The sequence below is a fragment of the Phragmites australis genome, chromosome 18, assembly GCF_958298935.1.
Source record: "Phragmites australis chromosome 18, lpPhrAust1.1, whole genome shotgun sequence".
NCBI lineage: Eukaryota > Viridiplantae > Streptophyta > Magnoliopsida > Poales > Poaceae > Phragmites > Phragmites australis.
The window spans coordinates 19,630,526-19,645,946 of NC_084938.1; the positions used below are offsets into that span (position 1 = coordinate 19,630,526).

General features: G+C 43.4%; 3 protein-coding genes across 6 annotated transcripts; all 3 read left to right on the plus strand.

Annotated features, from left to right (window-relative positions):
- The first annotated feature begins 947 nt into the window (after nucleotides 1–947).
- Nucleotides 948–6,873, plus strand: LOC133898851 (polypyrimidine tract-binding protein homolog 1-like). 3 transcript variants are annotated; one of them, XR_009906275.1, is made up of 10 exons: nucleotides 948–1,345; nucleotides 2,677–2,886; nucleotides 3,488–3,550; nucleotides 3,628–3,701; nucleotides 3,782–3,877; nucleotides 4,231–4,288; nucleotides 4,373–4,477; nucleotides 4,569–4,650; nucleotides 5,185–5,255; nucleotides 5,837–5,949. XR_009906275.1 is itself a non-coding variant. In XM_062339639.1 (10 exons), exons 1-10 carry the CDS (start codon nucleotides 1,163–1,165, stop codon nucleotides 6,171–6,173), a joined length of 945 nt encoding a protein of 314 aa, XP_062195623.1. In that variant the 5' UTR covers nucleotides 948–1,162; the 3' UTR covers nucleotides 6,174–6,309. The 3 variants fall into 3 exon arrangements, 2 of the variants coding, with proteins under 2 accessions (XP_062195623.1, XP_062195622.1); XM_062339639.1 differs by lacking the exon at nucleotides 5,185–5,255 and adding an exon at nucleotides 6,166–6,309 and having other exon boundaries at nucleotides 5,837–5,902; XM_062339638.1 differs by lacking the exon at nucleotides 5,185–5,255 and adding an exon at nucleotides 6,166–6,873 and having other exon boundaries at nucleotides 950–1,345.
- Nucleotides 6,874–7,646: 773 nt separating this feature from the next.
- On the plus strand, nucleotides 7,647–8,920 carry LOC133898853 (chlorophyll a-b binding protein 4, chloroplastic-like). Its single transcript, XM_062339642.1, has 3 exons — nucleotides 7,647–7,913; nucleotides 8,007–8,422; nucleotides 8,530–8,920. Exons 1-3 carry the CDS (start codon nucleotides 7,726–7,728, stop codon nucleotides 8,661–8,663), a joined length of 738 nt encoding a protein of 245 aa, XP_062195626.1. The 5' UTR covers nucleotides 7,647–7,725; the 3' UTR covers nucleotides 8,664–8,920.
- A 1,442-nt stretch (nucleotides 8,921–10,362) lies between these two features.
- On the plus strand, nucleotides 10,363–13,718 carry LOC133898852 (uncharacterized). 2 transcript variants are annotated; one of them, XM_062339640.1, is made up of 5 exons: nucleotides 10,363–10,712; nucleotides 10,831–11,119; nucleotides 11,228–11,466; nucleotides 11,855–12,003; nucleotides 13,203–13,718. In XM_062339640.1, the coding sequence occupies exons 2-5, from the start codon at nucleotides 10,932–10,934 to the stop codon at nucleotides 13,440–13,442; spliced, it is 816 nt and encodes a 271-aa protein (XP_062195624.1). In that variant the 5' UTR covers nucleotides 10,363–10,712; nucleotides 10,831–10,931; the 3' UTR covers nucleotides 13,443–13,718. The 2 variants fall into 2 exon arrangements, with proteins under 2 accessions (XP_062195624.1, XP_062195625.1); XM_062339641.1 differs by having other exon boundaries at nucleotides 10,363–10,628.
- Nucleotides 13,719–15,421: the final 1,703 nt, after the last annotated feature.

The window sequence follows — 15,421 nt, forward strand, 5'->3', positions numbered from 1 at the left end:
TAGATAGTAACACTTTTCTCTAGGTCTAATAGCACTAATCACTTCTTAATCTATGTGCTAATTACCTTATATGATCAATTTAAGTACTTTGATGGCTTGTATGTCTTCTCTAGTGTATATGAGCTTCCCTGGATAGCCACACCTTCAAATAAACGAGTGAAGGGGTATTTATAGTCTCAACCCATGGATTAGTTATTGCCCCAACAGCTTAACTTTACTGTTTACACTGGATGATCCGGTGTAAATAACATTGTACTCACTGGACCATCTGACGTGTACATCATCAAAAAACTATCTGTTAGAACCCCACTCAAATTCTTTGTGAACACCGGATATTTTGGTATACTCTTTAACTCTATCGCCGACCTTCCGTCATGTACACTTGAGCCAGACCGAGTAACTTCTTCTTTGCACAAAATACTCTGACATGTTCATTATCAGGACGTCGTAACATCCGGTGTGTTGATCTTTATTCTTCAACATCTGTAATATTCTGTACAAGAAATACTCCGGTACATCATCCGATGGGTGCAACTCAGAACGCTATACCATCCGATGTGTATCATTTTTGTCTCTTTCTTCTGTTAGAATACTCCGGTGTTGTCAACTTCATACGCCGAACCTTCCGGTGTATACAGTTAGCATAAACTGAATCACTCCAGCGTATGCAAACTCGCCGAACCATTCGACGTAGTTATTTTTACTAGGACTTTTTAAATATCAATCTTTGTCTCAGGCTTTGATAGTTTCTTCGTATGTTATATCAATAAAATATTCTTTGTATATTATATCAATAAGATATTTTAATACATATATTTAATAAACATATTAGTTTTATTGAGAATATTATCATCAATCACCCCAATCATATAAGACAGTCATGTTCGCTACCGTCCAAACGAAAAAAAAGTCCATTCGCCGCCTTAAGCCTAGAAACGCCGCTTTGTGCCGTGCACGGGGGGCCACACGAGCGCCCACACCCCGCTCGCCGGGATCGATCGCGTCTCAGCATCGTCTCCTTCTCGAACCACCCCAACCCAATCCCAATCTCTCCTCATCAATCTCTCTCCTCGACTCGGCTCCACCCGCCGCGCCGCGATAAGAAAACTCACCAAACCCTAACCCTAGCGGCGCCACCACCCGCCGGAGAGAGGTAGTGAGGATGCCGTCGGGGTCGGCGACGCAGTTCCGGTACACGCAGACGCCGTCCAAGGTGCTGCACCTGCGGAACATGCCGTGGGAGTGCACCGAGGAGGAGCTAGTCGAGCTCTGCAAGCCCTTCGGCAGGGTCGTCAACACTATGTGCAACGTCGGCGCAAACCGCAACCAGGCCTTCGTCGAGTTCGTAAGCCCCTTGCCCTGCTCTCCACTCTCTCGTGCCGATTCCAATCTCTATCGCGATTCGCGCGGGTTTTTGCCCCGTGGCTTCGGGGGGGATGGTTGGGATTAAGAGGAATTAGCGGGCATGGATGCAATTTAGGGGTTATGCGATTGCTTCTAGTGATGCTACTGTTGCTTGGCGCTCATCCTGTCGGTTACTAGATTTTCTGTGGGAGCATGTGCTAGATCATGATTTAAGGGATAAGTAACACCTATATTGTCCGGTGATTTGTGCTGTGCTGCGAGGGAGTTGCGAATGGTGTACTGTTATTTGATTGAACTTTGCTGTTGCGGGGGATTATTTTATAGTACTTAGGGGGTGAATTGCTGGTTGCAATCCGTTATAACTTAGGTGCTTCAATAGCGTGCCACTTTCGAATGAGGTGCATCGACCTGATGCATGTGTTAGAATATGCTGTTCTCACTAGAGATTGTAATATGTTCACACACATTGTTTTCTTTTGGTGTGGTTTAGTATGATAGTATTGCATGGGTTTTTTCAGTGATTTGTGGCTGTGTCCAATCGAATGTGAGCTAGACTTTTGGTGAGTTTGTACTTCTTAGAAGTTGCGGCATCCCTTGTCATTCACTTTTTCTCTGTCTCATGGAACACGTGATATGCTGATATGTGGGGGAAAAACTGATTTTGTTTGCTAACTTAATCGATTGCGTACACATCGAGAAAATGATTGGAGTTATAACATTTTTTGCTGCGTGTGGGCAAGTTTTGCACAGTTACATCATTTGCACAGAATGCTGGAGTGAGGTGAAGTGAAAGCAGATGGAACTTAGAGGATTATGGCCTCTTCGCTCTTTTTTAATCTGTAATGGCTAATTGTACCACACCATTATTTTATGGGCTGGATTGTCGATTGCTAAGAAATTTGTGTTGTTCATCTTGTAGTATGATGACTGAATGGAATTAGGGATGAAATTCCTGTCTAGTTGCTATATGTCTTGCAGCATCTACTGTTATGGTAACTACTAGCAATGTATACTCTGTTTTGGGAGGGTCAAGTGTTAGATAGCTTGTTGTATGATTTGTTGAAATTCACAAGGGACCTCAGGAAATGCAGCTTATATGAAGGTATTTGATTCTATGCACAAAAGAGAACACTACGAAAATACATTTTTAGTTGCAGAAATTGGTTATATGTTTATTGGAAGGTCTGAAGTTAAGGGTGGACTGTAGGCTGGACTGTGAAAGTGCGAAGAGCTTATAGTTGTTTATAATTGGAATTTCTAGCCTAGTCGATGAGTTCCTTTCTGTTTACCCTTAAGCATGCTCATTTTCAGGCGGATCAAAACCAGGCAATTTCAATGGTTTCATATTATGCTTCATCTTCAGAGCCTGCTCAAGTTCGTGGTAAAACTGTATATATCCAGTATTCAAACAGGCAAGAAATTACCAATAATAAGGGCACTGGTGATTCTTCTGGCAATGTCCTGCTTGTCACTTTTGAAGGTGTTCAACCTAATGATGTTACCATTGAAGTCATTCATTTGGTAAGTGTTATACATGTGAGATGTATTTATTTGGATACTAGAGCAACTAACTGCATCACATGGCGTGAACAATCCATTTATTTACTATAGTTTCACAATGAACCTGTGTGGTAATGATATTACAGTCTACATACTCCCATATCTTCTTGGCAGTTAATAAGCTCACTGAATTTTGCCCTAAATGTACATCATTACTGTTGACTATATTATGTTAGTTTATAAACTTTAGGACATAATATCCTTGTTCCTGGAAAGAAATATAAGATTAGGAAGTCAGAAAAGGCAGGCATTGCTTCTTCCAAGAATAGTAGTACAATGTGCACCAGGCAAGTGCTTCACTGAGAACACCAGATTGAAAGGAAGACCAGAAAACTGCTCTTGTCTTTTGTTGAGTTCAGCTTCCTCCAGTATTTTACTCCTGCATATTACATATTCTGTGATGTATAGCACCTAGGTTAAGAATTTCATGCCTCCAGCACAATTCACTGATGTGCTCCATTTATTCTCTCCTCAACCTTGCGCTTGCTGTTCAGTCAATATGTTGACAGTAGGCGTGTATCCTCAACCTGTCTAACAATTGTTTGGGCCTAATTTATTTTAGGTATTTTCGGCATTTGGGTTTGTTCACAAGATCGCTACTTTCGAGAAAGCAGCTGGTTTCCAGGTAACATAGTTCTTCTGTCGAGTTGCATAAACATAACTCTTGCTGTACATTGAGTTTAACAGTCGGAATTTTTACAGGCGCTTATCCAGTATACTGATGCTCCAACTGCTCTTGAAGCGAAAAACTCATTGGATGGAAGAAGCATCCCAAAGTAGTGCATTTTGACAAATTTACTATTGTAGATTACCAGACCCTTAATACAAAGTTACTTATGCGACTTTTGTCTTTCAGATATTTACTTCCAGAACATATCATTGCCTGCCACATGCGCATAACCTTTTCTGCGCATAAGGATTTGAATATCAAATTTCAGTCACATCGCAGCAGGTACAAGAATGTGGCATAAGCTTTGAATTTGATCTAGATTCTCTTTTGCATATCTTGTACTCCCTCCATTTCAAAGTTTAAGAATATAGTTTTGGCAATCTTGTTCCAAAATATAAGGCATGCATGCAAGTCTAGTGCTCCTTTTTCTTCCTCTCTCTCTTTTGCTGTTCCTATTCTTATGGCATTATCAATAGTGGTCCTTAGCCCCCATGCCTGAATAAGTAGATGGCCACAAAAGCTTCACGTCTTGCCTTCTTCTGTTGATACTGCTTAAAAATTAGTATCACCATCTTTAGTGCTATGCTATCTATTAACCCTCTACCCCCTTGTAACACTATTTGTTGGTTGAGCAGGGATTACACCAATCCTTATCTTCCTGTGAACCAAACCGCAATTGAGGGGATTATGCAGGTATGCTTTATATATTGATACCTCATGCTGCTTTGCTTCTTTTTCACATTTTATATTATTGCTTACACAAAGGAAAATTTGCAGCCCACAGTAGGCCCTGATGGGAAGATAAAGGAGCCTGAGAGCAATGTCCTTTTAGCCTCAATTGAAAACATGCAGTATGCTGTGACAGTGGATGTTCTACACACTGTAAGGATAATCCAGTACCTTGTATTTAATTAAAATAAAGAAATGGTCTGTAAGGCAAAGTTGTATAATCACATTAATGGGATAATTTTAGGTGTTCTCTGCTTTTGGCACTGTTCAAAAAATTGCAATGTTTGAGAAGAATGGTGGAATGCAGGCTCTAATTCAATATCCAGGTATGTGCTAGCTCTTATGCACCAAACATGACCTTGATCTATTGCATCTGTTCTGACCTTGGTGCACCTTGGCTGTAATTTATTGCATTGGCACATAGTTTTAAATTGCTTACACACAGTTAAGCACACTCCATATGTCATACTCCGTTTCAAAACATAAGGCGTGGAGGTTTTTCAATCTTGAATCGAAATATACGATGTATGCGAATTTAATGAAAATTTTCTGTCTTTTTTTAACATATATGAGTAACCAGTCACACTGTTATCCTCTCCCTTATTGCATCATAAGTTTCTAAGTTTGGAAACTTCAGCAGAGAGGTGTCGGAGTTTGTGAAGGCTGTAAAATGGACATTTTTTCTGCAACTTTCCGCAGCTATAAAGTTGCCTTTAGTAATTTCGATGTGTATGCGACTTCAATGAAAATTTTTCTATCTTCTTCCCTCTTTTTTTTTTTAAACATATATGAGTAAGCAGTCACACTGTTATCCTCTCCCTTATTGCATCATAAGTTTCTAAGTTTGGAAACTTCAGCAGAGAGGTGTCGGAGTTCGTGAAGGCTTTAAAATGGACATCTGCAACTTTCCGCAGCTATAAAGTTGCCTTTAGTAATTTCTTGATCATTTTTTACCTTTTGTTGTAAGCATATTCTCTTTCTTATTAGAGGCTTGCTTTATAGCTTTCTTTCTGTTATCGTTGATCTTTCCTCCTGTTGTGTGCCCAGTCCTGCTTTAGGGCAAGTTTACCAGTTTAGCGTGTTGGGGATTAGAGTACCAATCACTGCCTCTATTATCAACGTGTCTTATCGGCACTTCTGCTGTTGAAAATATAATCTTTCTGTCTGATATGTAGTCAGTTTCTCTAATTTATCGTGACACTGACACATCTTCGAAACGCGTGACAACCCTAATGGCATTCATCTTATCAGGTCTATGATGCTCAATACTATTTCCTCCAGTAGTCATTGGTGCAGTTGTAATTAAATTTCTTTGACGAAACAAAAAGAAGATTTAAATACCCTTTCGTTCACAACTTTGACATTATGACTCCTGGATATGGCACACTGTTTCTTTCTTTATTTGCGAGTGGAACTGCTAATTCTGTTTAGCCTCTTGCCATGTTGTTATAGCATTAGCATTTAATAGAGAGTACATATATTCATATGACTGACAAAAAGCTATATTTGTAGATATTTCAACTGCAGCAGTTGCTAAGCAAGCTTTGGAGGGACACTGCATATATGATGGTGGTTACTGTAAGCTTCATCTGTCATACTCTCGTCATACTGATCTCAATGTAAAGGTATAAATAGTAGTTTCAGGCTGTGTAAATTAGCAAATAATGAAGTACCTATCATTGTCGACTAATGAATAATTAATTTGGCTCAATTAGTAAAAAAGAATACCTATTGATGTTCATTCAATTTGGCAAAGTACGCTTTCTCAACATCTTTTTCCTTTTTCTTCCTATTGCCTGCTTTGGCCTTGTTCTAATCGAGACCTATTTGATTGCATTCAGGCTCATGATGAGAGAAGCAAAGACTACACCATCTCAGACCCTCATGCGCAACTGCAAGCTGCTGCTCAAGCGCCAGCTCTAAGCACTCCTGGAGTGGCATGGCAGAACACTGCACCGGCTGCTTCGTTTTATGCAAGCACAGCAGGACCAACTCCTGTTGGACAAGTGCCGGCTTGGAATCCTAACATGCAGGCAGGGGCTTTTGCATCTTCATCAACCACATACCCAAGCCAACCATTGATGGCAAACTCCATTCGTCACTATCCTGCTGTTGGATCCAGTTCCGGTGGCCCACCAGTATCATTTCAGGCCTCACAGCAGATGCCACAATATGGCATCCCCCCTGGTGCTCCGCCTCATGCACCACCAGCTGGCCAACCAATGTACTTCCCGAAATAAGATGGTTTCGTTTGGTATAACGGAGAGCAATCGTGCCTGTTACCTGCAACCGTTGTGGTCTCATATGCCCTGTTGAAATTTTGGAAGTGCATTGTAACTCTTCGATGTAGCTCTTGTAACTTGCGAGCACCCTTCGCAAGCATACCTCTGCGTCAGTTATCTGTAAACTGCCCACCAAAAATAGAAATGTTAATCTATTAGCCCGCATGGTGTATTCTTGGTGTTGAGCTAAAAAACCCGAGTTCTTTTGAATGGTGCATGTGGTGTCTACTGTGTTTCTTTTATGAGTACTCATTTCAAGCTGTGGGATATGTAGCTCTCAGTCCATTCTCTTTGCAAGTGTTTGCTATGTTAGCCCGCCCAATATTATACCGACCGATCCTAGACCTCAGAACAATATGGTAAGTGGTTCCTGGTTGTTTTCGTCTCTTCATCTGGGAACTAATAAACACTACATAATCATTTGGGATGGATAAATTTCTCAAATTACAAAATACTTGTGGAACTGAACTGCGCTTAAAAACATGAATTTTGACTGGCGAGCAGTTGGTAACAAGAAATTTAAATGGGACTTGGAAGCTTTAAAATTTTGTACCGGGTGTAAACCGGTACCTGCCTGCTTCCAAGCCAACGATTGATCAAAACTTTTTTTTAATACTATAGCTGTTTTCTTAGTCAGTCAAAAATCAGTAAAAATCGAAGTCAGAATCCGGTCATTTGGATAACTTTTGACTTTTTTAGTGAAAAGCTAAAAAATAGTCTATCCAAACAGGGTAGTCACGAGTTGCAACATAAAATCGAGGCACCAGGCGATCTGTGGCAGCCAGTCCACGCAGCAGCCCCGTCCGACGTGGCAGCCGGCGCTAGCCACGGCTCACACCGCCGTCCAATGGCAGCGCTCCCTTTGATTCCCCCCGTATCCCAGCATCTGGATAACGCAGGATAAGAGACGCCGCTTCCGATTGGCCACACCGTCCCGTACGGCATTCTAGCTGTCCGATCCAACCGTGCGGCCGATCTCCACCGTCTGTCCCTGCCGGAGCTTCCTGGCCACACCCGCCGCTCCCCGGCAGTTTAATACAAACCAGTCTGCTCCTGCCGGCTAAAACGAACGTGCTCTCCCTCCGCCACTCCATCTCCTCACTCCCCGGGAACCGAAGCATGGCTTCCGTCACCGCCCGCGCCCCGGTCGCGGCCCTGCGCCCGTCGGCATCGCTCAAGTCCACCTTCCTCGGGCCCTCTACCCGCCTCGGCCGCACCTCGTCGTCGACAAGGCGCAGCAGCCTCAGGGCGGAGGCCAAGGGCGAGTGGCTCCCCGGCCTCCCCTCCCCTGCCTACCTCGACGGCAGGTTAGTGTTCGGTTCGGCCGGCATGCAGCCGAACTTTTTAAACTCCGTCCAACAACGAACAGTTGACGCTGACATGCATATATGCGCGTGCAGCCTTCCAGGCGACAATGGTTTCGACCCATTGGGGCTGGCGGAGGACCCGGAGAACCTGCGGTGGTTCGTGCAGGCTGAGCTGGTGAACGGGCGGTGGGCGATGCTGGGCGTGGCGGGGATGCTGATCCCGGAGGTGCTGACGAAGATCGGCCTGATCAACGCGCCGCAGTGGTACGACGCCGGCAAGTCGGAGTACTTCGCGTCGTCATCGACCCTGTTCGTGATCGAGTTCATCCTGTTCCACTACGTGGAGATCCGGCGGTGGCAGGACATCAAGAACCCCGGCTGCGTCAACCAGGACCCCATCTTCAAGAGCTACAGCCTGCCGCCGCACGAGTGCGGCTACCCCGGCAGCGTCTTCAACCCGCTCAACTTCGCGCCCACGCTCGAGGCCAAGGAGAAGGAGCTCGCCAACGGTGAGTACCTGCACAGATTGATCACACGGCCGCCGGCCGGCCGACCACTTCCTTCTCTGAAATAACGTTACTGATCATGTATGCATCCGGTCGCCCATGCATTGCAGGGAGGCTGGCGATGCTGGCGTTCCTGGGGTTCCTGATCCAGCACAACGTCACCGGCAAGGGGCCCTTCGACAACCTGCTGCAGCACCTGTCCGACCCCTGGCACAACACCATCATCCAAACGCTCTCCAGTTGAGTTCATCGAGTGTGGTCAATTGGTGACCCGATGGAGGGAGAAGACATACATTGAGACGATCGATGTGAATTCCTTTCTGGATCTGTATTCGTGCCGTGTTGTTAATCTGGATTCTGGAGAGGAGATTCAGACCGTGTTGTAACGCATGGTGAAGAGAGTGGGGACTGAGGAGTGAGTGGTATGTACATTAATCACAGGGGAGGTTAAGGATAGAGATTGCTTGAGTGTCTATCTCGATGGGGTTCGTTCTGTGCTTACTTGCTTGTCAGTGCTCCAGTGTGAGTTGAAACACAGAATAGCATTATAAGCACGGGTCCTAAAATCTATCATGAGAGTAAACACATCGAAAGATAAAATTAAACCCTAGAGTATTTTACACAACAGGACAAGACAGCTTAATTTGAAGCTAGTAATGTGGTTTATTCCCGTCAAAAAAGGTACTGTGGTTTAAACAAAATAGTTTTTAGATATATGTAATCAATACTATATATTAAAGCTCCAAGAGGAGTGATTCTATGGTCTAAGGTACTGTAGCTACTGTTTATGTGGTAGCTACATGTATATATATGGATATGGAGATGGAGATGTATATGTATACGTATACGTATATGTATATGTGTACATATACATGTATATATATACGTATCAGTATATTTACATGGATAATATATTTTTCTGGGAAATTTCAGAAAAATAGAAAAGTATAATAGTTATATCGATAAATCGGTTGAAATAATCTAAAATGCACAGAAAAATATCTAAATCTCAAAAAAATATGAAACAAATTTTGTTAGGTTCGTATTACTGTCGTCTACATATTAGAATTATGTGCATGCATAAAAATAATATTGTTTTTCCCATAATTAAATGAATGTGTTAAATACTAATAAATTCATAAATAAAAATTAAGATGTCCAAAATTGGTGAACATAATTTTTTTAGTCTTCTTTTGTCATATTCTGTGAAAAAAACAGGTGTGACGCGCCAATCCACCTAGTACTAAAAATATCCCACCCTTTGCATCCGTTGATGCACACAACCGCCACTTATTATGAATTATCAGCCATACGCTGTTGAAGGGAAAGCTAACAAGTAGCTAAAGTTCACCAAACTTAAGTACCATTAAGCACCTAGACTATAAACCTCGATCCATACTAATTGGTGAAATCACCTAATGTTAGCTAGCTGGGGAAACTAGCCTACATATAAACCATCAACAATTAACCAACAGTCACAACAAAAGTTCTCACTGGAACGAAACGGATATTAAATAGGATTCATGAAGTGTGCACCTAAGTTGCGAGAAATCGCTGACGAAAGCTGCACTTGGTAGTTGGATACCTGAAAAGTTCTATCGGAAAAAGATCTTGAGAAGCAATGCTATCTTATTGAGCTATCGCGTAGTTCTTCTGCATATCCTCAAAAGAAAAAAAGAAAGGAAGGCTTAAGAAACATATACTCTCATATATGTTTTGTTAGAAACCACAGTGTGATAGTGAAAGCGTAATGGTTTGACTTCATCCGCTAAAGTTAAGATTCTAGTACCTACGATTTACACATGTGAATGCTTTCAATGTTTGTTTATAGATGTTTCATAAAAAAACATGAGTGGTATCAGAGTGTATGAGTGGTATATGTGCGTGGTGGTGTGTACCCATGCATCACTCTTGTAATAAAAAATATATATGCTTTGTTAATTTTTTAGAGGAAGGTGTGCTCATTGGGCTCGGCCTGGCAATGCGGGCTACAGCGATGGGGCCCATTGGAAACAAGCGCAGTCCGGCGATTTCTCGGAGCGCGCTGCCTTCCTCGTTCAAAAGTGGGCCGGCGCCGGCGGACACACACTCTCTGAGAGAGAAGGTCAAAAGAAGTCTACTCGGTCAACCTAAGAAGAGAAGTCGTCGTCCTCCTCCTCCCCAGACGCCGGAGAATCGCAGCCCGCCGCCCGCACGCCGTCCCCGGACGGTTAGTAGCCACTTCCCTAGCTCCGTTCCCCGCCTCCTCTCCCGTAATACCAGCAAGCGCGCTGGCCTCGCCTCCTTCCATAAGGTAACAAGAATCCACGACCACCCGAAGCGCAACGAGCGGCTTGACGACGCCGAGGCGGCCTTAGCCGTCTCGTATGTCCCTCTTCCTCTCTCTCTCTGTTAACTCGTTAAGCTCCCAGGCACGGCGCATTCGGCATTCGGGAGGAGGGCGCCCCGCCGCACGCGACGTGTTCGACGGAATGCGCCTGTGAGGCCCGCCGGTCGCTGTCAAGGTTCTAGGATGGCTGCTGCCGGGTCGGCCGGGGTGCACGGCGCGGCACGCCCTCTCATGAGGCTGGTCACCATGACCGGCGCGCCGATCCTGCGGCAGCTGCACCTGGAGGAGCGGCTCCTGCGCCGCACGGGGGACAACTGGTGCGTCATCAACCACGGCACGGCGCCCCCCACCATCGTCATGGGCGTGTCCGGGTAAAACTCCTATTTGCATTGTCAGTCGTCAGAAAGGATGGATTGTGTAACCTTAGCCCTTGTTGGTTGAGTTCAGTTGCTAATTCGGTTTGGGAATCTTGACAACAGGAGAGTCTCAGAGCTTGTGGAGATAGAGCCTGTCCTCCGGGACCAGGTGCCGGTCGTCAGGAGGTTCAGTGGAGGTGGCACAGTCATTATTGATCAGGGGACGGTGTTTGTCACCTTCATTTGCAACAAGACTGCCGTTGCTGGACTGCAGCCTTTTCCACGGGACATCATGTCATGGACCAGCCAGTTGTATAGCAAAGTGTTCAATGGATTTGGCGAATTTCATCTACGCGAGAATGGTATGCCAAAGCATCACCAAATTTCATCGTTTACCGGCTTAATGTTTATAGTTCACAAGTATGAATATCAAGTATCACGTGTAGCATAAATGCAGTGTGCTCCAATACGTCTTTTAAGGACTCCCTAAATTATTGCGATTGTTACTTGTAGAATAGAGAAATGCAGTTTTTTATTGGATACGCTAAAGTAGACAGGTGTTGCTATCCTTGATTTGATCTATCTGTTTTGAAATTCGATTTAGCTTGTTAGAATATTAGCTCAGCACCAGCATTTATCCTGAGTATATAGGGATGCTGATTATTAGCAATGTCCATGATCTGCATCTTTTTTCAAAGAGCTTAACTTATTCATCTACTTTACTTTCCCTTTCTTTTCTTTTTTTTGCAGACTATGCATTTAATCATCGCAAGTTTGGTGGCAATGCTCAGTCAATAACGAAAAATCGTTGGGTTCATCACACATCTTTCTTGTGGGATTATGATGTGAAGAATATGGATTATCTCAAAATCCCAAAGCGTGCACCCGAATATCGACTGGTACTGTTCTATCTGTTGATTTGATTTCCAGGATTCTTTATAGATAGACATTGAGAAGAAGGCATTGCTATGAGCGTCTGCAGTTAGATTATCAAATTTGAGCATTATTTGTCTCGATATGTTTGCACAAACATAGGGAAACTACTCATTCTGTTCGATGTTGTCTAAACAGTAGAGGTTTGCCCAAGAACTCGTGGTAACTGATCAATCATGAGTTATTTTACCAAAATTAGTGATGAACTGATGACTCAGCTTGAAAGAAGAATGGCCATGTAAGAAAAGTTTGAAGACTGACTTGTTGCACTAGCTGCCAGACCAGAGGTTTGAGCAGCACCAGTATAGAAATCCAGAGAGTTATATGATTCTTTGATGAATTTCACTGTAAGTTGACAAGCAAAGCAATGGGTAGAAGTAAAACACACTGGTTTTACACAAATTATTGACTGTAAGTATCCAGCAACAAAACAGTGCAATGACATGCAGGAGTTGCAGACAGCAACTTGACCAGGAATTTATTGATTTCTGGTGGAACGGGCTGTAAATGATCAATCATTTGTAGTTTGCAAAATTGGTGATGACTCCATATGAAGGCAGATTAGAAAAGTTTTAGGGCGAACCATTGTACATTTGCACTTGGGTCCAGACCAAACCTTTCATTAATACTGAAACATGTAAAGAGATTTCATTCACTATAAGCAACTTCTTGGTACATGTGAATGATAGTTGCCAAACAAACCAGAGTAGTGCATATTCTAACTGCCAGCTGTTGATCCAGCATTTGCATGTCTAAATGGTGTGAAGTCCATGGACCGTGGCTGTGAATGAGCTGTTATTTATTTATTTATTTTTGCGGAACTCTATGTTTGTCCCCCAAGTTCCCCAACAACCCCACAGTAGAAGAAGCATGTCCTCTCTTTTTTCCAGAGAACTTGATGCATGAATTTTTATATGTAATGATAATTAGAACTGGATAGTCGTTTATTGTTTCTTGATATACCCTAAATGCGTTACAACTTTATGAATTTTACAGTTTAACTGAATCTATTTCGGCAACAGACTTGTGCCCTGCTCGTGTATTTTCAGTAGAACTGTGAGCCTATTTCAGAGATAGTATCACTCATATTTTACAGTTGAGGTTTACAAATGCCGATTACCAGATTTATATGATCGCCAGTAATGTAGGTTTCATCTTTTTTTAGGCAAGAAACCACACAGATTTCTTGTGCCGCATGAAGGAGTATATGCCTTCAAGATCAGTTTTCACTGATGGGATCATCACGGCCCTGAGAGAACACTTCTCAGTCGAATCCACAGATTTAGAAACAGGGCCTTCTGATGATGAAGAATTTGTGCCTTCGACAAAGCTGTTATCACAAAAAGACCTAGAGGAAATTGTTTCCTCCAAAGAATCTTTTAGAGCACAGAAAGTTCAAGCGTGACCATGGTTTCGATGAGAACTCTTATTTCTGTTGTAAAATCTATTATTTTATTTTATTTATTTTTGTCAAGCTGTGGATTCATTCAAGTTCAACATTATTCTCACTGAATCACTGATTGTTACATCCAGACACAAGCAAAGCTTTGCTTTTGCGCTGAACTAGGAGGTAGCATTCAACCAATTGTTATGATTTATTGACTAGTATTGGAGACGAGATTGTAATAAGAAATCGGGAAAACGCATGTCCCGTCTAAAATATCCAATGATTGTAGCTTAATTCGTTTTAATGTTTCATTGACAAAACTAATGTATATTGAAATATCATATTTTATTGCCGATGGAAAACGCCTGAATGTGCGATGCTGAATAGAGAATGGATGGCTACCGGCTGGAATTAGTCATGTGAACTCTGGATTGTAGATTTCAGGATTTCTTTTGTTATTTGAAGGTGGTAAATTTTAGTTGAATTGGTGACTACAACTCCCGGAAATCACTTGAAAATCCATAAACTCACGCATTATGCGTTGGAAAACGCCAGGCTGAACCCCGTTCCAAGCTGTGAAATGAGTCTGACCCTGTGGCTCCGATCGAGTGCTTATCTGGTGCAAATGCACCAAATATTGAAAATGGTGCAACTGCAAACCCATGGTAACTGCAAACCTGTGAAAATCCAGAAGTTGTAATTTTTTTTTTTGCAGATATAGTGAGGCTATAATCTACATTCACACAAAATTTCAATTATGTTCGAGAGATACATAAATGACAAATATCAGGTGCACTGGCACTAGAGCACAAATGCTTGTCCCGTAGTGCAAATGCTCCTGAAATTTGTCAATTTTGCATCTCTTAAATCAGATCGAATTCGAACTTCAAATTTTACACAGATGTAGAGCATAACATCATCTATGGGTCTGCAATTTTTCAGTTTTTTTTTGAAAACTTGTAAGTTTGTTTCCCGATGGATTTGCACAATTTGCAATATTTGGTGCATTTGCACCAGATATGCACCCGGCTTCCATCACCCATTCATGTGCTCATTCCACTAATCTGTGGTACGTTCCACGCGGCTGCTGGTAACTTTTGACTATTCACCGGTGCGTAATCCACGCCGCTGCTTTTAACCGCGGCGCTGCTGTAACCTGCCATCAGATCGATTCACCTGCTCTGGTCTCCGGATGACGTTTCTCAAGAAAATACTTCCCCCACGGGGAGGCATTTGATCGCCTTCCCGGTGTAACCGTCGCGGGTGGGCTAGGAACACCGGCCAGCCGTTGCGTCATGCACGAACGCAGCTACAGCGGCGTCGCACGGACGAGAGCGCGCGTACGGCGAATCGTCCGGCGAGCAGATGGTGGCGACACTGGTACGGCCAGGCGACGCAGGCAGCACCGTGCGTGGTGGCAATGGCCAATGACATCACCCCTGCTCCTCCACCGCACCGGTCAGGGCCCAGGGACGGCAGCCCTTCCCGAACCAAGAGCGGAGAACGATAGAAGTGGGTTGGACACGGCGCCCCTCGACGGCCGCCGCAGCCGAGGCAAGGAACCCGACCGGCGCTCGTCACGTCCTCCTCGGCAAACACCAAGCAGGAGCACCACTGCAGCTGCAGGCCCCTCTGCTCTGCTGCTCTTGCTGCGCTGCTGACACGGTCCATGGTACGCTCGTTCTATGAAATTGGTCACAAACGGAGTGCCGGAGCACTACTTAGGGCCCTTTAGATAGTTTTTAATCTGTTTTTTATTTAAAAAAGCCCTAAGCTATATAAAGGGCTAACTTTTGGCTCTGGTTTTTGATAGTTTTTAGCTGATCGAGAAAGTAGTCGTGACTAAAATTAACTAGAAGAGAAGCTGCCGGACCAAGAATAACGACTAGAGGGCGTTGAATAGGTGTCAACTAATTTATTCTGAAATGGATGATATTTTCTTATTTTCTCACCCAACACATCTCAAAATCAAGAGCGAAAGTAACATAAAGAAGAGA